At 47.3% G+C, this 22,615-nt stretch overlaps 1 protein-coding gene across 3 annotated transcripts in view; it reads left to right on the top strand.

Annotated features, from left to right (window-relative positions):
- Positions 1-22,615, top strand: part of SLC36A1 (solute carrier family 36 member 1) — a 48,887-nt gene that overhangs the window by 20,179 nt on the left and 6,093 nt on the right. For all 3 annotated transcript variants that reach the window (XM_003134140.5, XM_021077073.1, XM_021077072.1), the window contains 6 exons: positions 426-521; positions 2,991-3,075; positions 3,460-3,678; positions 8,701-8,799; positions 11,857-12,023; positions 15,534-15,703. In XM_003134140.5, the coding sequence (XP_003134188.2) occupies positions 426-521; positions 2,991-3,075; positions 3,460-3,678; positions 8,701-8,799; positions 11,857-12,023; positions 15,534-15,703 (836 nt within the window). The remainder of the gene's footprint in view (positions 1-425; positions 522-2,990; positions 3,076-3,459; positions 3,679-8,700; positions 8,800-11,856; positions 12,024-15,533; positions 15,704-22,615) is intronic.

Genomic DNA, 22,615 nt, shown 5'->3' with positions numbered 1-22,615 from the left:
AGCTACCTCTCGCGTCTCACGTCGTCCTCTCGGGTTCCCTTACCAGCACCGAAAGAGAGCGCTTAAGACAGGTCACCCTAGACGCTTTGAGTGGCTAGTTGTCACAGCACTGCCTCTCCCTGGGGATTTCTGTGTCTTTTTTTCAGCTTATTGTCAGCTGTCATACTTACTTGGGTCCAGTGGACAGATCGCACATTCTGGCTTCATGTGCTGTGTAACCATCCCCTTGTAAAGATTTACCAGCTGGTTGTTAACGATCCCAATGACTTAACACTTCTGCTGCTTGAAAGCATTAGACACAGGACTCAGTGCTGTGTCTGGGGTGGCAGGTGGGGAACCGGCCTAGGTCTCCTTGAGCTAAGTTTGTTCTCCCGTTGTTGTCTCACCGCCGCACTCTTCCCTTCTCTCCCCGCCCCCTCTCCCAGGCTGAACAAGCCCTTTTTGGACTATGGGGATACAGTGATGTACGGCCTGGAGGCCAGCCCCAGCGCCTGGCTCCGGAACCATGCACACTGGGGAAGGTAATGGGTTTTCTTTTCCTTTGCAGCCGTGGCCTCCAGGTCTGGGGCCTTCAGATGGGGAGGTGAGGTGTGGCAGATGATGTAGGTAGTGGGAAGAGCACTGTGGGCTAGAGTTCCAGCCCAGCTCTGCCAGAGGTAATCTGTGTGCCCCTCCCTCCCCTGGGCCTCATAAAACACGAACCTTGCCTGAAGATATCTGAGAGCTGTGCCAGCTTTGACAGCCTGTGACCAGTGACCATATTTCATCCCCCATGTGGTCCATAGGTATATGTAAGCACACTCTTGTAAGTGGTGCAAAACCCTTCTAGGTATAGGGAGGAGGGGTTTCCCTGCGGTCACTTATGTGGCCCTGGCCCTTCAGGAGAAAGAGAAAGATGCATGGGAACCTCGAGAGCAAGAGATCAGGACTAGGATATACCAGTAGAGGAAGAGTGTCATGAGCTGGAAATACATCCCAGGGGCTCTGACGGGGAGAGGAGCCTTAAAGATGCTCTTACCCACTGTGCTGGATGAGAAGTGCACATGATAGGTGCTTTCAGGGCAGGGCACTGGGCAGGAGAAGGAAGGCTTCAAGGAGGAGGTGTGAGGTGAGCTAGAACCAATGGGTTTGTTAGAGAAAGAGACATTTCACGAGGTGGGGAGTGGGGAGATGTTTGGAAATTTTGTAACTTTTTGGATGCGTGAAGAGTAATATTCTACTGTGTGTTTCATATTTGAGGAAATGGTGCATTTATTTATTTATTTAGTCTTTTTTAGGGCTGCGCCCATGGTATTTGGAGGTTCCCAGGCTGGGGGTCGAGTCAGAGCTGTAGCCGCTGGCCTACACCTCAGCCACAGCAATGCAGGATCCGAGCCCCGTCTGCGACTATATACCACAGCTCACAGCAACAGTGACCTAGGCCAGGGATCAAACCCGCGTCCTCATGGATACTAGTCTGGTTTGTTAACCACTGAGCCATGATGAGATGATGAGAACTCCCGAAATGGTGCATTTAGATGTAGAAAGTTGATAACATCAAGAGCCGAATCCATTTTTTTTTTTTTTTTTTTAGGGCCATCTGTGTGGCATATGGAAGTTCCCAGGCTAGGGGTCAAATTGGAGCTGCAGCTGCTGGCCTACACCACAGCCACAGCAGTGCTGGATCCAGGCTGTGTCTGTGACCTACACCACAGCTCACGGCAACACCAGATTTTAACCCACTGAGTGAGGGCAAGAATCGAACCTACATCCTGATGGATACTAGTCGGGTTCATTTCCACTGAGCCACAACGGGAACTCCCTGAATCCTTTTTTAAAACAAGAACACAAAAAGAAAAAGAAAAAACTGAGCCATATCAAAGTTACGTTCTCCAGAAAAAACTCCCTTTTGTGGTCATAGGGAGACTTGTGCCTTCACACACAGTCAGCTGTGATACAGGTTTCTGTAATTCTTTCCGCAAAATCATTTTCTGTGCCAGGCAGAAGCCAGATTGCCAAGTGACCGCTGTTGGCTGGTTGGTCATTGGGGATTCTTTCTTTTCCTCTTTCCTTGTCTTCATCTCTCTCCTCTCTCCATGCCTCCCCCCTCCTTCCTTACGCCCTTCCTTCCTTTAATAAAATTAATGTGTGTGCTCATGGTAAAAAAAAAATTTTTTTTAGAACAAGTTAGAAAGACATAAAGTGAAGAGTAAACGTATATCCTGGTCATAGTTGCACGAGTATTCTTCTGGAATTTTCTGTATATGTATGAACATGCACACATTTCTTATACAATTACTGCATTATGCATACAAATTGGAGACCTGTTGTTTTTTTTTTCCCTTAAAGTGGACATTTCTCTCTCCACGCACGTAGATTTAACATCGTCTTTACCTGCTGTATACTGTTCCATCTCAGAATGCTCTATAATTTAATCACTTTCCTTTTGATGACCCCTTAGGTTGTCACCAGCTGTTGTTGTTGTAACAGTGCTTCAGCCAGCAGCCTGTTTGGTACATCTTTTTCTGTGTCCTTATGTGAGAGTCGGTTAGTTCTTGGATCCGAGTTATAGAAGAGACCCTGAAGGGGTCGGTCCGCTTCTTGGGCTTTTATGCTGAGGGCTTCCTGTAGCTTGAGAACAAATGGTGTGAGATGGGACAGGTGAGCCGGGGGGAGGGGGAAGCCACGTGCCTGGGCAGTGGTCCTGGTGTGTGTGCTCCACTCTGGTCAGTCCAGTCCCGGGCCAGCCTGACCACGTGCAGCATTCCTGACACGAAGCCAGGAAGGGGACCTCGGGAACCATGTAGAGAGTGCCTCCCTCACCTTCCTCCAGGGATCTAGACCGGTGACACCTGGCACCCTTTCTCCTGTTACCAGGGCACGTTCATCCTTGTCACCTGTTGGGAAGGGTCTGTGATGACTTGGGGAAAAGTGCTGTTCAAACACCAGGCTCTCCCACAGTCTTGTTTTTTTTTTTTGTTACCGTCTTTGTCTTCCTTCCCCACCTGCAGGCACATTGTGGACTTCTTCCTAATTGTCACGCAGCTGGGATTCTGCAGTGTCTACTTTGTCTTCCTGGCTGACAATTTTAAACAGGTAGGGCCCTGGTAAAAATAGGGGATGGCAGGATATGTGTGGCTTTTCTGTTTAGGATCCCTTCCAAACACAAGAATTGAGATCTGAACCCTTTACATGGGTCATTGTCATTTGTTTGACTTTATCTAAAGACCCAGGGCATCGCGAAAGCTCAAGATGCCATGGTGTCCTCCTCCTTTGGGTAGGAGATGATCAGACCCAGCTCAGACCGTTGGGTTGCTGATGACTCTTAGGAAGACCTCCAAAGACAGTTCACCTGCCACTGACTTCTGTACAGCCTTGCTCATGCACCGAACCTTTAGCAAAGAACCCCTCCGCTGGGAGGTTCCCTGGCCTTTGTCGTCTGATAGGCTTTTTCTGTTTCCTTCCTTCCTCTCATTCTAGGTGATAGAAGCAGCCAATGGGACCACCAACAACTGCCACAACAACGAGACGGTGATCCTGACGCCCACCATGGACTCCCGGCTCTACATGGCCTCCTTCCTGCCCTTCCTGGTGCTGCTGGTGTTCATCAGAAACCTCCGGGTCCTGTCCGTCTTCTCCCTGTTGGCCAACGTCACCATGCTGGTCAGCCTGGTCATGATCTACCAGTTCATTGTTCAGGTACAAGCCCACGCTGCCCCTCCACCTATTAAATACTCAGAGAAGCAAACACCAGTAAGTGGAACGTAAACAGAGGTATGCGACTTAGGAGCAGGATCCTTAGAGTAGGGCTTCTTAACTTGGGCGTGTTGACATTTGGGGCCAGATAACTCTTTGTCGTGGGGACTGTCCTGTGCATCACCAGATGTTGGGCAGCATCCCAGTCTCTACCCACTAGGTGCCAGTAGCAACCGCTCCCCAAGCTGGGACAACCCAGAGTGTCTCCATACATTGCCAGATGTCCCTTGGTGGGGGCACAGTCAGCCCCCCCGAGATCACTGGTTTAGACTTTTTCCCAGTTAGATCATAATATGTCATCATTGTATAAGATTGGAAAATAGAGAAAAATATTAAGAGGATTCTTCTATTAAAAGATGTATGTTTTACATGAAGTAACGCAGGAATCATCTTACTATACATTATATGATGAGGAATATTAGCTTATTGTTTTTATTATTTTCTCATTCCAGTTTTATATTTATTTGTCAAGATTATAAATCCAGTGACTCTTCCCGCTTGCAAGGCCCACGTGGGCGGGTCTGTGGGGTAGATGCTGGAGAGGCATCTGTATATTTGGGTAGAAGACCAGGTGAAGAAAAGGTGCCCTTTAACACTGTAGTTGATTGTAGACACTTTGCCAACATTTGAGAAAAGGAAAAGAATGAAAGCAAGTAGATCAAAGGATAACTTTATTTATTCATTGATTTTGCTTTTTCAGGCCGCATCCTTGGCAAATGGAAGTTCCCAGGCTCGGGGTTGAATCAGAGCTGCAGCTGCCGGCCTACCTCACAGCCTCAGCAATGCCAGATCTGAGCCGCATCTGCGACCTGCAGCACAGCTCACGGCAATGCCGATCCTTAACCCACCAGTGAGGTCAAGGATCAAACCTGCAACCTCATGGTTCCTAGTCGGATTCCTTTCCGCTGTGCCATGACGGGAACTCCATAAAGAATAACTTTAAAAAAAAAGTATTTAAATTTAATTCCCCAAATAACTCATCAGTATTAAAATATGGACAACATAAGTACCTGTTTTTTTTTTTTTTTTTCTTGCTTTGTTTTGTTTTGGCCACACTTGCAGCATGGGGAAGTTCTCGGGCCAGGAATCGAACTGGCACCACAGCAGCAACCTGAGCCACATTGGTGGCAACGTTGGGTCCTTACCCTCTGTGCCACCAGGAAATTCCCACAAGTACCTGTTGAAACCACATCCTGCCCTGAGCTACCTCCTCTCCAAGGCCCACTGCATGTGTTTCTAGTCTGTGAATACAGACTGTATTCCTATGTAGAGAAATATGTAGAACAAAAATTTGTTTTGTGTTATTCAAGATAATTTTAAAAATGATCATATGTGGCATTTCTCTACCTTGCTTTTTTTCTTTGACAGTGCCTCAGAAAGCATTCTGTGTTGCTATAACTGGTGTTACCTCTTTCTTTTTCATTGCGAAATAGTATCTCAGAGAATAGATGTGCTGTAGTTTCATGGCTTATTTAACCAGTCCCCATTCAGTGGCCTGTCAAGTCGTCTCTCACCTTTCGTGTTCTCTCACTGTTCTGACGGTGAATATTCTTCTGCCTTTCTGTTTGTGGACCTGAATAAATACTTCTCCAAGTTATGCATCTGGGGGTGCTGGAAGTGCAATTGCTGAAGAGTATGCACGTTAGAATTTTTTATTTTGCCACGTTGCTTTTTCCAGAAGCTCTTTATCAGTTTCACATGGACTGCCTTCCCCAGTACGTAAGCATCCTGTGCTAGCCAGCATTGAGTACATCAATCTTTTTAATTCTGGTCAGTCTGACAGGTGAGCGTCACCTCATTTTCACAGTCTGCTTAACAGTGACCTGGTTACCCACTGATGTGGTTTCTAGGAAAACAGTGGGTCGTAAAACGCAAGGACTTCCTGTACTGGAAAAAAAAATGACATAATGAATCGAGATTAACATTGTTGTCAGCGTTCACCGATTTTCCCTTGTCCTAGTGAGTCAGGTGGGTGGCAGATGTTGACTCTTCTCTAGAACTATTTTCTAAGACATAAAATAGACAGCTGTCCGTGTCCTGTTTGTTATGGGACTGGAAGGAGGGCCTCTGGACACATGAAAGACCATTTCCAGAGAGTTTCTTTCCCTGTAGCTGGCCAATTAAGTTAAAACAAGGGAGGGTAAATAAATATATGCTTTGACTTCGTAATTAGAGATCTCTATCAGTGCCTAGGTCACACTGCAGTGAACATTAGAGACAAAGGGAGCGAGGCCAGCTCACGTAGACACCGCATTTGATTTCAAACCACCGCCACCGGCTGTCGGACCATTGGTGGTTGCTGTGAGCCTGGGGCCAGTGTGGCAGGATGGGTTCCATGGACACTCAGTTCCAGCTGAAAGCAGTGTCCATCAGAGCATGGTCTCTGCCTCACACAACCTGCACTTTTAGCTGAGGCTGCCCTGCTGATTTCCCGAGAACAGTCTTGAACCTGCCTCTGGGCTCAGCCGGAGGTGTGTTGTGTCTGGGAGAATGGGGCTTTGGCTGTGTGTCCAGCAGCTTCATTTCATTTTGACATGGTGCAGAGCTAAACATATCCCTCTGGGTTGCTTTTGTTGCTGCTCTTACTGCTGTCCCATCTTGGTGGTTTGCCCTCTTTACCTTGATAATTCTCCTGCTGTCCAGAGTTCCTAAATCTTTCCCTAATCCCAAGGGGGTACATGACCGGTGCTCTTGCTCCTCGGGCATGCGCTGTCCTAGGAAGCTGACTGGCCCCTGCCACCAGAACAGGTCTTCCTGTGTCTTTATCACGTGCGTTGACGTATGGCACAGTTCTGTATAGAGTGCCTTGCCTGGAGGGGCTCCCAATAAATGTTTTATCACTGTACATGCTTAATTCTGGGCTGCATTTTTTTCACAGTTATAACCTTTCCAAAATTAGAGTAGATCTGGCAATCCTTATGTACATTTAATAACATTTTCTCAAAAAGCTGCTGTTATGATGTGATAGTGTAGTAGAATTGAGGAGATAATATGTTGAAAGTGAGCTGATTTTCATATGTATATTTCTTTGCAAATTAAAGTTTTTCATGGAGTTGGTTGAGGTATCAGCAGCCATTAGGTATATAGAATTATAAATTCCTTCTGCTAGTCTCATTCACACCAGTACCTTAGTCATGTATTTTGAAACCCCTTCTGTGATACCTCAGCCTGATTGGGTGTATGAACCTGGGCAGCCATCATGCACTAATCAGATTGTTCCTGTTTTTAAGAACTTGAGTTACACTGTGACTCAGGGATAATTACAGGGCCATCTTACTCTTTTGTCTCATCAAAGAGCAAAAGTACATTTTAGTTTGTCTTCATTCCAGAAATTGAAATGTATCTTGTAAAGAGATCTAACTGATTTCTTAGCAGGGGCTCAGGAAAAAGAAAAGTATTTTAAAGATTCTTTATATTTATGGAAACTGTAATATAATTGCCTTAAAATCTTTCAAAGAGAAGCCCATTACAGAGATTAATAGTAGATCTCTTTTTGTTCCCTGCTATTATGCTGTCGCATCATTAGAACATGCCCCATAGGTATCTAGATACATCTGGAGTTAAATCAGTTGTAAAACATTAAAGGCAGTTTTACAGTCATTTTTTAATTTTAATCTAAGCAATGTGTACACATGATGTAAAAAGCCAAACCCTAAAAGAATGGCAGCTTCTGCCCCCTCTGAGTCTGCTCCTTTGATGCTGTCCATCACTGGGGACTCTTGCCCATTGGTCAGCCAGGTAGGTACATCTTTACATTGTACCTGCAGTTAACAGTTGCCTTGGTTTTTATTTGCCTACATTTTAAAATGCTCTTTTTGCAGTTTTCCCCCAAATGTTTCAATACTCTTGTTGAGTGCCTATCGGTATTTTTCAGGTGCGCAAATTGATTGACAGAATTTTAAAAGAAAACAGTAGAGAAAAAAGAAAGAAAGAAAGAGCTCTTCCAAATACCTACCATGTTCTCTTCCAGCGTTATCTGTGTATTACATCACAATGAATATGTAACTTCTTTTTTGCTTTTGCTTTTTAGGGCCGCACCTGCGGCAAGGGGAAGTTCCCTGGCTAGGGGTCCAGTCAGAGCTACAGCTGCCACCCTATGCCACAGCCACAGCAAGGCAGCATGCATGGCAATGCCAGATCCCTAACTCACTGAGCGAGGCCAGGGATCAAACACGATCCTCATGGATACTGGTGGGATTCATTTCCACTGTACCACAACAGGAACTCCCAATATGTAACTTTTTTAAACTGTTTTTCTCAGTATTATTTCATAAGCAGTTTTTCATGTACCGCATACTTATCTTGCTTTGTACCTTTTAAATAGCGCATGATATTCTGCGTTTTAGGCAGGCGATGTGCAGTAAACTAACTGTTCAGGTATTTGGGAGCAGTTAAAAAGCCTTGCTCAACTTTTTCTGTATTTTGATCATTTTTTTTTTTCTACTAGGATGGCTTATATTCTGGGATGGGATTACCTAGTGAACAAGTGTGATTCTTTTTATGCAATATCCAATATTTGAGGGTTTTTAAAAAGTCTTATTGGAGTATAGTTGGCTTACAAAGTTGTGTCAGTTACAGATGTACAGCAGAGTAAATCAGTTTACATACGCATATATCCATTCCTTTTCTGATTCGTTTCCCATATAGGTTATTACACAGTACTGTGTGGATTTCTCTGTGCTATACTGTAGGTCTTGTTGCCTGTCTATTTTATAGATAGTAGTGTATATCCAGCTTTTGAGTTTTTAATGGTACATTGGACTAGTCTTTTCCCAAAGCTTGTAGGGTTTTATCAGCTTGAAGAAAAAAATAGAAACCTGTAAATGACCTCACATCATCCATCAAGTGTCAGACTTTCTCCCTCTGAGACTCTTGGATTTTGGAAACGTTTGACTTGTCTGATGTTGGAGTTGAAATCACGAATCTCTGTATAGCATTCACTCTGTTTTGTTTTCTCTCTTTCAGGAGATCCCAGACCCCAGCCACCTCCCCTTGGTGGCATCCTGGAAGACATACCCTCTGTTCTTTGGCACAGCCATTTTTGCCTTTGAAGGCATTGGGATGGTAAGAGTTACGCTGTGGTTCTCTGGTGTCCTCAGTCCGCTTTAAGGCATGCCGAGAAAATGCTATTAGAAAAATGGAGTGATTGGCCACCCAGGAGCTGCTGTATAGCACAGAGAATTCTACTCGGTATTCTGTGATAATCTACATGGAAAAAGGATCTGAAAAAGAATGGATGTGTGTATATGTATAGCTGAATCACTTTGGGGTTTTTTGGTTTGTTTTTTTTGCTTTTTTGCGGGGGGGGCATCTGAGGCGTATGGAGGTTCCCAGGCTAGGGGTCGAATTGGAGCTACAGCTGCCAGCCTACACAGCAATGCAGGATCCGAGCCGCATCTTCGACCTGCACCACAGCTCATAGAACACAGGGTCCTTAACCCACTGAGCGAGGCCAGGGATCGAACCCACAACCTCATGGTTCCTAGTCAGATTTGTTTCCACTGTGATACGACGGGAACACCCTGAATCACTTTGTTGTACAGCAGAAATTATCACAACATTGTAAATCAACTCCGATAAAACTTTTAAAAAATGAAGGAAAAAAAAAAGAAAGTATCTTCTGACACGTATTGACTGGTTAATGACCAGCATTTCAGGGGCTCCACTGAAGTTTCCCAGCTTCAGCTTTTGAAAATAAGTTGTATGTAATTGAGACTGTTTCCCTTCCAGCCCCCTGTGTTGCTTCTCATCTCCTGGGTGTGCAAGAGCAGCAGTGTGCGCACGCACCTCAGAACACAGGGTCTAGACTCAGACTAACGTGGGGTGAGGCTGGCTCTGCTGAAGAGTAGCTGCGTGACCTTGTGCAAGAATTGGCCTTCTCGGAGCCTTCATTGTCTGCTTAGTGTTGAGTGGTTGTTAGGATTAAATGAGATGTATGTAAAGTGCTTTGCCTAGTCCCTACATGCGGTGAACGTTAAGTAATTTTTATTTTCATTAATACTGTCATTGGTTTTTGTGTTAAATCAGTAAATGTGTGAATAATTGCTCTGGAGCAGTGGCGTGTGGCCTCTCCCTCTGTGAGTGAGCAGCCTTCCCTCCCAGCTTAGTTTCCCTCTGTTGTGGCTTTGATTTTCACCACATTCTTCTCCTCCAAAGAGGAATCCGTCACTCAGGATTTCTAATTTGATTTGTATTTGTGTTTTTCATGCTAAAGGTCCAGAATTCTTCTCTGAGAAAGTTCTTCCTCTGCTGGCCAAGGGCTTAGGAAATAGGAAGATACTTTTCCTTTCATGAAATAATTTTTTGCCCCCATTTAATTTCCCTATCCCCTTAATTCACTTTTAAGAAAACCTAGAAACTGGACTTTTTTTTTTTTTTTTTTTTTGGTCAAAATTGGAGGAATTGCACCGGCGGTGTTGCTGCAACACATGTGTTCAGGCTCTAACAGAGTAGGGGAAGTTGAGGGATCGTGTGTTGTCCTAAGTTTCTAAACCTTTCCTTGTGCCCTTTCTTGGGGCTTCTCGTTGCCCAAGAAGAATGGCTCACCTTGGTTCACAGACATAGAGAGTTTCCCTGCCGCTGGCGCAGAGACCTGAAGGGGAGCAGGAGAAGAGCTCCTGAGCCTTGAGACTGGAAAGAAGAGGCAGAATGAGTGTGGAAATGTGCCCGGGACCCAGGGTTCTTAAGGAGCATTGAACTGAATGTACCAGTTTTCCCTAATAGCAAAGGTGGAAGTTGTTCTTTGCTTCAGTTCGTTAGCCGAGGCCTGGATCCGGAGACATTCTGTAATCATCGTTCTCTGTTGCTTAAAGATTTGCCCATGTTTTGTCTTTTTACAACAGAGATACTGCTGTTTTGACTCTAAGTTTGGATTTGGACGTGTCCAGGAAAAGGCCTGGGCTCCCTGGGGCTTTGCTTGCTTTCTCTGTTTGTGCCGCTGGCCCAGGTTGGCTGGCGTGGAGGAGATGGGTGCCCTGCCCTCTGGCTCCCGATGAGACTCTCCATGGAAGGAAACCTAGGGGAAGCCTAGGATGTGGATTTTCTCTCTGGATGTGTATCACCTGACGCCTGAGCCCCTTGAGCTAGTGGGGGGCGTGCTGAGGGCCAGCTGGAAATACAGATCCGTGACGATTCCCCTGCAGCCCCGGGCCTGCAGCCGGCTTGCACTGTCAGCTCTGTGCTGGATGCGTCTGGCTCAGACTTACTCTGTCTCGTGGCCACAGGCCCTCATGGAAATGAGTGTCATGAAGATCAAGACAGTGGGGGGCAATGAGACACTGACCCGAGTTGCTTTTCCCATGTCGGTCCAGCCGGATGCAGCTGATAGCAGATCACGGAGGTTGTCACCATGATAGCTGCTGTTTCCCCACATCCCTGTAGGAACCAGTCTGCCTCAGCTTTCGCTAACGTTGCGGAAGGTCCTCCACTGTGAGGAAAGATGCCATGAGGGTCAGTGGTTTGAATGGGGAGTTTGGAAACTGGGTCTTGTGCTACGTCTCCGAGAGCCTCGGTCTCCAGAGCCCTCTCCTCAGTCCAGCCACCCCCAGCACCTCACTGTCTCTGACTTGGAGGTTTAACCTGCACCACTAGCCTCCCTCTTTCGGGTGAGTCAACAGTTTCTGGAAACTGAATTGGCAGTGTTCCCGGACCTCTGTTTTGCACCTGGGAACAGGTTAGCAGGGCTGTGATCTCAGGTGAGGTACAGCTGGCCTGTGCCACCACCGATGTCTCTTTCCCATTGTGCCCGCCGGCCATGATGCGAGAGGCCCTGCTGGATGCCAGGTATCTGCATTCAAGGGGCAGAGAGTGCTCCCATCCCGCAGGGATCTTGTAGCAGGAGGAGAGAGCTGGCCTGTGTCGAGCCCCGGCTCCCCTGCCCGCTCGCCCTTACCTCCTAGGCCTGCCTGGCTCCGACCACAGGCTCCAGATCTTCAGCGCAGCGAGCATAACCTCTGATGCAACAGCGTGCATTTGCCTGTCTGGTAAAGAATGATACGAGGCTTGGGGGGTGGGCATTCCGGGCAAAGCGAAGTTACTTTTTTCTGAGAATATTACTTTTTGTCACGTTGGCCATTAGCACACCTTTATTCTATGCTTTCTCTTCTCTCGCTGCTCTCCTAGGTTCTGCCCCTTGAAAACAAAATGAAGGATCCACAGAAATTTTCCCTAATCCTCTATGTGGGGATGGCTATCGTCTCTGCCCTCTACATCAGCCTGGGGACTCTGGGGTACCTGCAGTTTGGAGCTGCCATCCAAGGCAGCATCACCCTCAACCTGCCCAACTGTTGGTACGTAGAGGATGGAAGCCTGGGGCCTGTGTTGTTAAAAAGTTAGTGAGCGTCGGGATGTGTACCTCTCCTCCTCCCCGCCTCTTACATCAGCCCGCTTCGCTTTCGTTCCCTCTTGCCACCTGCCCCCATGCCAGCACCACCCCTCCCTGGCTGCTCACCAAGCCTTTCGGCTCATCTCCCTGCCTGAATCTGACTCTCTCTCCAGATCTGTTTTCCCCATTACCCATAGGAGCCATCCCCCCCAGTCCGGATATGCACTCCCTCGTTGAGAAGGCTCAAAAGCTTCCTTTAGTTTTTTATTATTATTAAAGTATAGTTGATTTACAAAGTTTCCTTAATTTCTGTGGCACAGCAAAGTGACCCAATCACACGCAGTTCCCTGTGCTACACAGTAGGGCCCCATTGCCCATCCATTGCAAATATAACAGTTTGCATCCAAAAAACCCCCAAACTGCCTGTCCATCCCACTCCCTCCTGCCTCCCCCATGGGAACCACAAGGCTGCTCTCCTTGGCCGTGGACTGTTTCTGTTTTGTAGACAGGATCATCTGTGCCATATTTTAGATTCCACACAGAAGTGATAATCATATGGTGTTTGTTTTTTTCTTTCTGGCTTTCTTCACTTAGTATGGGAATCTCTAGTTCCATCCATGTTGCTGCAAATGGCGTTAGGGTTTTTTTCGTGGCTGCATAATATTCTATATAAAGGGAAACCCTTCCATGCAGTTAGGGCCACCCAGGCTCTAGCCCTACTCCACCTAATTCCTGCTCAGCCGGGAGGACTTAGCCTGGGAGGTGTTCTGTTTGAGAAACTTCTCTAATGTCTCAGCTACCACAGCTTCAAGTCTAGGTTAGCGCCCTCCTCTCAGCTGCTGTGGGATCCCTTGAGGATCTGTCCTAATTCTTACCCCGTTGTGTTGTAGTTGTCCATTTACCTGTACTGTGCTCTCCCTACGTTGTAAGCTCTGAGGGCAGCAGCTGTCCAGTTCTTCATTTTCCCCCCAGCCACTGGCACAGCATCTGGGACATGATCAAAACCCAGTGAAAGGCTTTTGAACAAGAAGGAGGACTAAGCGCTGAGATTGTGAGGCATTTGTAAATGCGGAGAGGTTACCAAGAAGCCGCTGGGGCGTGGGGGACAGAGGCGGTCTGCTGTGCCCAGCTCTGGGCCTTGGACAGGTCACAGCCTCTCGCTGCCTCGGTTCCCCCTTTTGGGAGCCAGGAACAGTCATTCTTCTTGCCAGGATTGTCATGATCAAATGATATGCATGAGCTTTGTAATACCATACTGGCACCATGGAGACGCAGGATGCTGCGGGAGCTTCTTGCGTTGTTTGGGTGAGTCGTTCAGATGGAGACAGATGCTGCACAGATTGGATGACCCACTGAGTGATGTGCCACTTCCCCCTGGAGACCTGAGCCCAGAGGGGCCAAGCATCCAGTCCACTGACCTTGAACTCTTCCAAGTAGGTGGGGAAAGAGGGAAGTAAGCCTGCCTGGTCCCCAGCTTCTGCTCTCCCCGTCCTGTGGCCCCCTCTAAGTGCCCGCTGTAAGTGCAGGCACTAAGGCGTCCCTGCTTATCACTCCCCCTAGGTCTTGGTTGCTGTATTGTAGGGAAACGCTGAAACATACTGAAGTGCTTTCAGAAAAGGTAGATGTCACAGGGTGTGTCCTAAGCTGCAGTTCTGTTTGGAAGATGAAAATTTTATTGCTGAGAGCAGCCGTGAGTAGATTCTGAGAAGCTTGTCAGGTCCCCTGGGGATCAGAATAACTTTCAGGCTGGCCGAGTGGATCTGCCTTTGTGTGTTAGAGCTCTGATTGGTGAGGCATTGTATAAGGACAGATTGAGAAATCGAGAAGAGTGTTTATTCAGTAGTGTCTTCAGGATTTAGTACAAGATGCCCTTATCAGCAGGGCTCTGTGTTCAGCCAGCCAAGTGGTAGTTCTGAAATGGGCCATTGTTCTCAGAAGGTCTTTCTCTTTCCTTTGGATGCCTGCTTTTAAATTGCCAAGTGTTCCCTTTCGAAAGGTCAGAGTCAGGCGGTAGCTTGGCACAACTGAGGATGCATGGATCAAGGGCGGCAGAAGCAGCCCATGTAATCTGAAGCTACAGCTGAGCATCTGTCATCTTAGCTCTGTTGTTCCAAACCCAGCTACCCGAATCTTTCAGCCTCCATTTGGGTATGATTTATGTGGCCATCCCAGCAGGTAATCTCCTGATTCCAGATTTCCCAGTACTCCAGAAGGTTTTGGTGCTGCATTGAGTTTAATTATAGAGGCACCAGCTGTTTTTGTTGTTTTTTTCCCCCCAAAGTTTTTTATTATCTATTCTTGGAACAACTAAGACCTTTTGTCAATCTCAGTCTCTCCCAGGGTGTTCTCCTGCTTATACCATTGGAACATCTTCTAGGTATTAATTTCAACCACAGAGGAATTGAGTGCACATGATGCAAAATATAATCACCATCTTAAAAGAGCTTTCCAACAAGCTGGGGGGAGGCCCCTGTTTCTCGCTGCGTAACTCGCAGGGGCCTTGTTTGAAGTGGAACTTTGCTTGGGGCAGGGTGACCTTCCCTTTCATGACCATGTCGGATCATCAAACGAGTTCTTACTGATCAGACTTTTCTTCTGCTCTGCGCAGTCCTAGACCTGGGATAAGACAGGGATGTCCCAGAGTGGCATACCAGTTTCCCTGAGAAGTATGGCTCCCCATGAAGCGGTGGTAGGATGGTGGCCATAGCAGAGTGGAAAGATGGATTTCACTCCCGCCTCTTGGTCCTGTGTGGTCACCATCTGATTCTAGGGAGTCTTGAGTTGGGTGGGAAGGATAGAAATACGTTTGTTGCATTTAAATTACCCTTTTAATTAAAAAAAAAATTGAAAGGATGTAGGCCTGTGGAAAAGATGCCCAATGTTCAGAGGGCATACAGAAATTGTTAAGTTTCCACTTGCCTCTGCAGGTCCCAAATTTTCCATTTCAAAGGCAACCATATTACCAGTGTCTTGTGTTTCCTTCAGAAGATGTTTCCTGTATATGGGAATGTCACATGTCTGTGTGTCTGAAGGGGACTGTTTTTCCCTTTTTTCTTTTTTAGATACTTGGTAGCAAACTGTCAGCACTGTTCTGCTTCATGCTCGTTTCACTTCATAACATGTCATGGAGCTAGTTGCATATCTGCAGCTGGATTTCTGTCTCCTACTTTTCACAGGTATAGCGGGGAGCAATGATTTATTTAACCAGGTCCCCACGGATGAACATATAAACCCTTTCCAGTCTTTCAGACTTAAATAATGCCAAAGCGACATATTTTTAACGTACGTTTATGTGCACTTGTGCAAGTATATCTACAAGCCAAATCCCTAGACCTGAAATTGCTCCTTCAAAGGACACGTGCCTTGGTGACTTGCGTGGAGACGGCCAAACTGCCACGGGACCGTTTTTGCACTCTCCCTGCTGGTATCCGAGCATGCGGAGGCGGCTCTGAACGTGTCCCGGCTCTCTCTGCAGGCTGTACCAGTCGGTTAAGCTGCTCTACTCCATCGGCATCTTCTTCACCTACGCCCTCCAGTTCTACGTCCCGGCCGAGATCATCATTCCTTTCTTCGTGTCCCGAGTGCCCGAGCCTTGGAGGCTGGTGATAGACCTCTCTGTACGCACCGTGCTGGTCTGCCTGACTTGTGAGTAGGAGACGAGATCGTCGCCTTGTCTGTTGTCTCCCAGAGGGCACCCAGGCCCCAGGGCGCTCATGAGGGGCGCTTGTGTTACAGTGAAACAGCCAGTGCTGTGTGAGCAGGAAACGTGGGGTGCTGTCCCAGCTTCAGAGTTGAGACGTGGCCTTGCAGGAAGGACGTTGATTATGGATGTATTCTAAAGGACACGGGAATGGGGATGGCGGTCTCTTTATAGATATGGCTTAAAATGTGAAGGCAGTGGTCCTGATTCATAGTAAACATGTGCAGTCACTTTTCCATATGATATATGGCAGAGTTTAACAGAGAGCCAGTTGAGTTCCCACTGCGGCACAGCAGGTTGAGGATCCAGCATGACCGCAGCTGTGGCATAGGTTGCAGCTGTGGCTTGGATTGGATCCCTGGCTGGGAAAATTCCATATGCCCCAGGTTCAGCCAACAAAGGGGGAGAAAAAAAGAGAGAGAGAGAGCCAGAGCCAATTATGCCATGTGCATGAGGACTGTAGGTTACTTAAGACAGTGGGTGGGTGTTTTTTCAGATGATCGTGTTTCAACACGACAATTTATTCCTTGGATTTCATTTTGAGACTGTTGGATACTACACGAAACATTTTGAGTGTTGGTCTCACTAAATATGTTTCTTAGAAAATTTCTCCTGATTGACCTGGGTGTTTGATTTATTGATTTGTGTTTTATTCCTCTTACTTGACCGCACACCCAGGATATGAGAGCTGAAATATCACCCTGTTTGCTCTTGGTTAAAACCGGCATACGTTCAAAGATAAAAATAAAAATTTTTTGGAAGTTTCTGTGAGCTGTTAGACTAGAGAACCCCTGTAATATCTGAGGTAAATTTCTAGGTGACTCGTAGTTTCTTTCCAAAATGAAAGTGCGTGAATCATAGATTATTTCTCCTTTTGGCTGTTTAGCTTTTTTTTTTTTCTTTAATGTTTTCTTTCGGGAAAAGAAACACCTTTGCTTATCATATTGGGACTTGAGACTTCCCTGGGACTTTCCTTAAATTATCCAGTCCAAACCCCCAGCTTTGGCGTAAAGGTAGGTCTGTAGCATGTTTTAATTGGACCAACACAGATGGAGTGTTTTAGGGATGGACGATGTGAAGGTTGTCAAGCGTTCGTTCCCAGTCTGGAAAGTAGAAATGACTTCATTGGTTGTCTTTTAGCAAGAGAAGGGCAGGCAGGAGGCTGTTTATCCTTTCCTTCTACCCAAGAAAACGGGTGCAGACTAGCACCCGTCCCAGAATGGACGTCCCCAAGCCACCCGCACTGGTCTTCCTGATGTTACTTCTAGGATAGTGGTTGGAAGCTTAGCATCCTGGGTCTGTGTGGAAAGAACTCACTGGAACCGAGGATTCAGAGACCTTCCCATCACCTTCTGTTTTAGCTTTGGGCAGCTCTCCTGCTGAGGATGTCTGGCAGGGTGGACCTGGTGAAGAGCCAGGCAGAAAGTGGTCACCTTGGCATCGCCAGCCCCAGAGAGCTGATGGCCACCAAGAATCTGGCTTGGTAGCCTTTGTTTGGTAGCGCCTCTGGCTCTCTCCCACACCACCCCAGCGAGAGAGCCCACTCGCAGATAATCCAGCGCCCAGGGGTGCCGACAGGCCACTGCTGCCTCAAAGTGAGCGAAAGGAAGGAATGTGATACAGCTTGCTTTTCCAGGAAACTGCCTTGCTGTGGGCTAAGATAGGAGGCTTGAACTCTAGATTCTCCTTCTGCCTCATGCAGCAACTCTGGGTGCTCTGATCAAATCTGTCTCCTCTGTGGGTGGATTAGCTCTGAGTGTTGACGAGACAGCTTCCACGTGGGAAAGCGTTCGTGATGTCACCTCTCAGGGTCCCAATTCTTGAATCCAAGGGGGCATTGGAAGACAGGACAGGGACAACTCAAACAATGGGCTTTGTTTCTCAGCGGCTCCTCTAGAGAAAGTAGGTCTGCCTGGGTAAAGTGTGCTGTCCCTGCCAGAAGAGCTGGGTGGTGAGCTGGCCATGCCTCCTCTCACTGCCCCATTTCCTCCTCAAGCTGGCTCAGCCTCCGGTGGCATATGTCTAGCTTCCTGCCAGCTTCCTTTCCACCGCGCCTGGCAGGAGCCTCGGTCTCTGACTCACAGACCTAATGCTCTATTAGATTCCTCTTGGTTTTCGCTTCGCTTTTCCTGGCTCTGTCTGTGGGTCTCACCTCCCTTCTGCAGCGTGACGCTCAGAGGACACGAGCTGCTTTTGATCTTCAAGCGCATCGGGTTGTTTTTCCTTCTCCTGTGATCTCGCCTGACTTTGCCTTGCATTGTCATACCATTAAAGAGTTCAGCCCCTTCATCTCTGAGCCCTCAGCTCCTCTTGCTTTCCCTGGAGGCTTTGAAGTAACGATGAGATTGAGGACACGCATGGTACTGTAGCACCAACGTAATTGCATTTATGGGAATTCAATTTGTTTTTGTTTCTCTGTACTTTCAGATCCTTTTACATAAGGTTCATTGGTATATGATTTTAGATCTTCTTTCTTTCTTTCTTTTTTTTTTATTTTTAGGGCTTCATCCAAGGCATGTCGAAGTTCCCAGGGTGGGGTCAAATCGGAGCTATAGCTTCCAGCCTACACCACACCAACAGCCACAGCAACGGGGGGAAATCTGAGCTGCGTCTGTGACCTACACCATCTCACGGAGACGCCAGATCCTTAATCCACTGAGTGAGGCCAGGGATTGAACCCACATCCTCACAGATCCTAGTCAGCTTCGTTTCTGCTGTGCCACAATGGGAACTCCCTATGATTTTAGATCTTTGATATAACTGATTGATTTCAATTATCTCCATAAACTTCAATGGCAGCTTGTGTTTGTGCTAGTTCAGGTATTTTCCTTTTCCCCGACTTTCCCTTCCTCTTCCTTGCCCTCCATCCTCAAGAGAAGCAGGAAAATTCGGTCCAGCCTCAGTTTGTTTGTTTGTTTTTTCCCACTTGGAATTCAGCTTTCTCACTACTCTTCTGCATCCTCCAAAGATAGCTGTGTCTGCTTTTCAGTGCTGAATTTAGACTGTTGGAGAGGAAAGGAAGGGAAAACACACACTCCAGGGAGTGGTGCTCATTTTGTTGTGGTTCCATGTGGGCCAGTATATACTTCCAGCCCATCTGCTTGGACCTGCAGACTGAGCAGGTCACCTTATGTCCAGAGCTTATGTAGAAGGAGAGGCTGCTCCACTGGGGGAAGCTGGAGGTGTAGGAAGACGAGTTTCTTTGGATTCCTTGAGGCACTAACCTGTCCTTCAGTGGTTTGTACCAATTCGCAGGTGCCACACGAGATGTTTTATTTCAGTTAGGTGTGGGAATGTCACAGACATGTCAAAGATTCAGTAATGATTAAGCCATCTCAGTTCAGAGGCCTGTTTAGAATGTAAACTATTCCAAGCAGCCAGGCCTTTAGAGAAGGATGCTTCTAGGTCCAAACAGAATGGCTTCTCAGCACCTTTTGACCTTTCACGCATCTCAGTCTTGCAGCTCCAGAAAGAGAGGGCAGCCGTGTTAATTAGCTGTGCTCTGGGCACCCCCACCCCCAGGAAACCTCGTGAGGCCTCCGTGTAAGATACTAAGGCTATCTGATCACTAAGGTTTCTTTCTTGTCTCACATTCTGTAAGTCTGTACAACTGTTTGGAGCCAGATTTTAAATTCCTGCCAAAATATTGCTCGAGAAAAGAGAAAGTTAACGTAAAAACATTTGAAGAATGTCTAGGTCTGGAGCTCGTCAAGAAGACATTCCCAGTGTCCCACCGACCTAAAATAAATTTTTTTTCTTTGCATTTTATCATCTGTTAATCCTCACAGGTGCTTTTGGCACATAGTTGCAGCCATCGTATACACTTTGGCGTTTTGCATGAGGGTGCAGAGCCTTCAGAAACCTTTTAATGAGCGCATGATACCCGCTTTCTTGGTGGCTCACACTTCCTAAACTGCTTCTTTAGTGTTGGTCAGGTAGGTTGCCTCCCATGAAATGAAATTTTATGTCCGTCCCAAAGGGTCATCAATTTTCAAGGCAGACCTCTAGCCACCTCAGAGTCACACGGGTGGGCCTCACCAGCATCCAGCAAAATGAACAATAAGCAGTAAACACTTCTGGGCACAGGAGCTGTACGTATCTGAGGGATTTCTGCCATCAGGTGTTTGTTTCTTCAGTGCTTTCTCTCCTCTTGTGCCAAAGTCAGCTCTTCCTGTTGCTGGTCTGAACCACAGGCTCCAGACTCCCAAACAGTTCCTTCTCTGAGCACGGCCGTTGGCCTCACTGCTGCTTCAGCAGTTAAAAGGTCATATTTTCAGGGCCTCTTCACCCAAAGGGAAGATGTTTTGTAATCCTCTGGAGCCCTCTTGACTAGTCACGTGGGCTAGTTGTCCTCAGTACCCCCTTTCTGGACAGGCCACGGCCAGGCTGCTGCCGAGGGCTGTGGAACTGCCCGCTGGGAGTATGCTGTCTCCTTCTCTCGGGGGAGGGGGTGTCTTTTTGTGGGGGAGTGGAAGGGTCTATTTCCAGTTGGCTGCTTCCTGAGATCTCTGCCTTCTTGGGTGTCTCTTTCCAGAGCCTTTCTTTAACTCACACAGTAAAGACATTTAGTGCTGGAAGAGGTTTGCGTTGCTCCCATCTCTTTCCTGAGTACCTGGTTCCCACCTCTGGAATTAGTGAAAACTAATTTGTGGCCAACAGATACCTTAGCTGTCGAGCCTGTGGTTTGGGTCCCTTTCTCTTGCTCTTCTTGCAGTGTATTAGTGGGGGCTCACTCTTCCTGCCTTCTCCAGCATCAGGCTGTGTTTAGGACTCGTTTATGTATCCAGCCCAGCTAGGACAGGAAGAGGGCCCTCTCTTTGCAGCCCTGTGGTCCTGACTTTAAAAGTTTTGCCCTTTAAAAAATATCCCTACGGGAGTTCCCCTTGTGGCTCAGTGGTTACGAACCCGACTAGTATCCCTGAGGATGCTGGTTCAATCCCTGGCCCCACTCAGTGGGTTAAGGATCCAGCGTTGCCAGAAGCTGCAGCATAGGTTGCAGATGTGGCTCGAATCCTACATTGCTGTGGCCGTGGCTGTGGCCAGCAGCTGCAGCTCCAGTTCGACCCCTAGCCAACCTCCGTATGCTGCAGGTGTGGCCCTAAAAAGCAAAAAAATAAAATAAAATAAAATAAAATAAAATAAAATAAAATAAAATAAAATAAAGTAAAATAAAATAAATATCTCTACTAAGGACATTTGTGTTAAACGTACTTTTATATATATATCTGTTGTAGTAAAAATAAGAACAAGTTTTTAGATAGTCTTTTAAATGTCCTGATGAAATTGAATATCTCCATCCAATCTGAGAAAAGATTCCAATCTCACAAGCTTCTGTTTCTGTCTTCACTAAATTCTTATCAGAGTGGAGCACTTGTGAGTTCACTTAACTCCCATCCTGAAGTGCCATCTCTCCCCCAGGCTAATGTGGGAGAGGCCGGGACGGACTCTCAGAGCTGGGAGGGGCTCGTTGTCTTTGACAAAGGCCTCCGTTCCCTTGCGTGGGCTGGAGCCTCCTGGGGACCAGGAGGAGTAACTCAGCTCCCTTTAATGGTACAAAAGCAGGCAGGTGAGAATGTATGTTTGCGGCCCAGCCGTGTGTTCTAAGCATGGAACCCCTTCCCTCGGCTGTGTCACTCTGGAGCAGCACATGGTGCTTCCCAGGTGACAGTAGAGGGACATGTCCCAGAACACATTCCTGAGTGACTCCATCTGCATTGTGCCGTTTCTTTAAAATTTCAAAGTTGAGTGTGACTTGGGTGACCAACACTAATGCGAATGCAACCTTACTTTATGGGACCCGAGGCTCAGACTGGGAGCCAGTGTCCCCCCGGGTCACAGCCTGCTGCTGAGCAGGGAGTGTTGATCTCTTAGCTACATTTACGAAGCATTTATTATGTGTGTACTACGTTATGTTCTTTAATATGAATGATCTCATTTGACCACCCCCAGGTCAAGTTTACTCAGCGATAGAGCTGGGATTGGAGCCTAGGTTATGTCTCCAGAGCCTGTACCGTTAACTACGCTCTTGGACCGACCTCTCCCAGGCTCAGGTCTGATTGCTGCCTCAGCTGTTTCCACCCTAGAACTCACCCACATTGGAACATCGAGGGTCACCCCTGTGTGATTAAACATCAGGCAGTTGGAGACGTAAACCCCAGAGAGGGCAAGTGTCTTATTCCGGGTCACACAGCGGATCCACGCTGGTGGAGTGTTAGGGTATCTATGATGAGAACGCCATTCTGTCATCACCCTGCAAATACTTCACCTCCACCTTTCCTCCAGACTCAACCCCGAAGGTTCGAGGGTTATCACCATCCCTAGAAATAGCTATGGGCTAAAACAGACTGTTTTAAACATGCAGGGCAGGTTAAAAGCATACACTTGTTGACTTTCTGAGGGCTTTAGAACAGTGAGGCTGTTAGTGGACAATTGCTTGATGGTTGAATCCTAGAAGGAAGGAAGGTATTGCCCCGAGGCCATCAGCACAGGCAGATCTGACTCATTTTCCCTCTACCCCCCCCCCTTTTTTCACCAGCCTTCAAAACCCTTGTCTGATGTCCTTTACAAAGCAGAGAGAGGTCAGAGGTGACTTTATACCGATTCTCTGCCAAACGATCGTGGTGCACCCCTGAGAAAGCTAACCTTGTATCTGACTCTTCAAAGACAGGCTCTTCCTGCCCACCAGCCAGATCCCCTCTTCTCCCTCCTTCTGCACTTACATTTCTTGCTCATCAGGCCTGTGATGCGACTGTACTTGGGGGCTGGAGGTCCTGGACATCCGTCCAGCTCTGTCACTTTCTGTCATTTAACCTCTCCAGGCCGCTTTCGGCGGGGACCACGACGGTGTGGTGGAGCTA

Source organism: Sus scrofa, chromosome 16 (assembly GCF_000003025.6).
Source record: "Sus scrofa isolate TJ Tabasco breed Duroc chromosome 16, Sscrofa11.1, whole genome shotgun sequence".
NCBI lineage: Eukaryota > Metazoa > Chordata > Mammalia > Artiodactyla > Suidae > Sus > Sus scrofa.
This window is presented reverse-complemented; position numbering and strand designations above follow the sequence as displayed.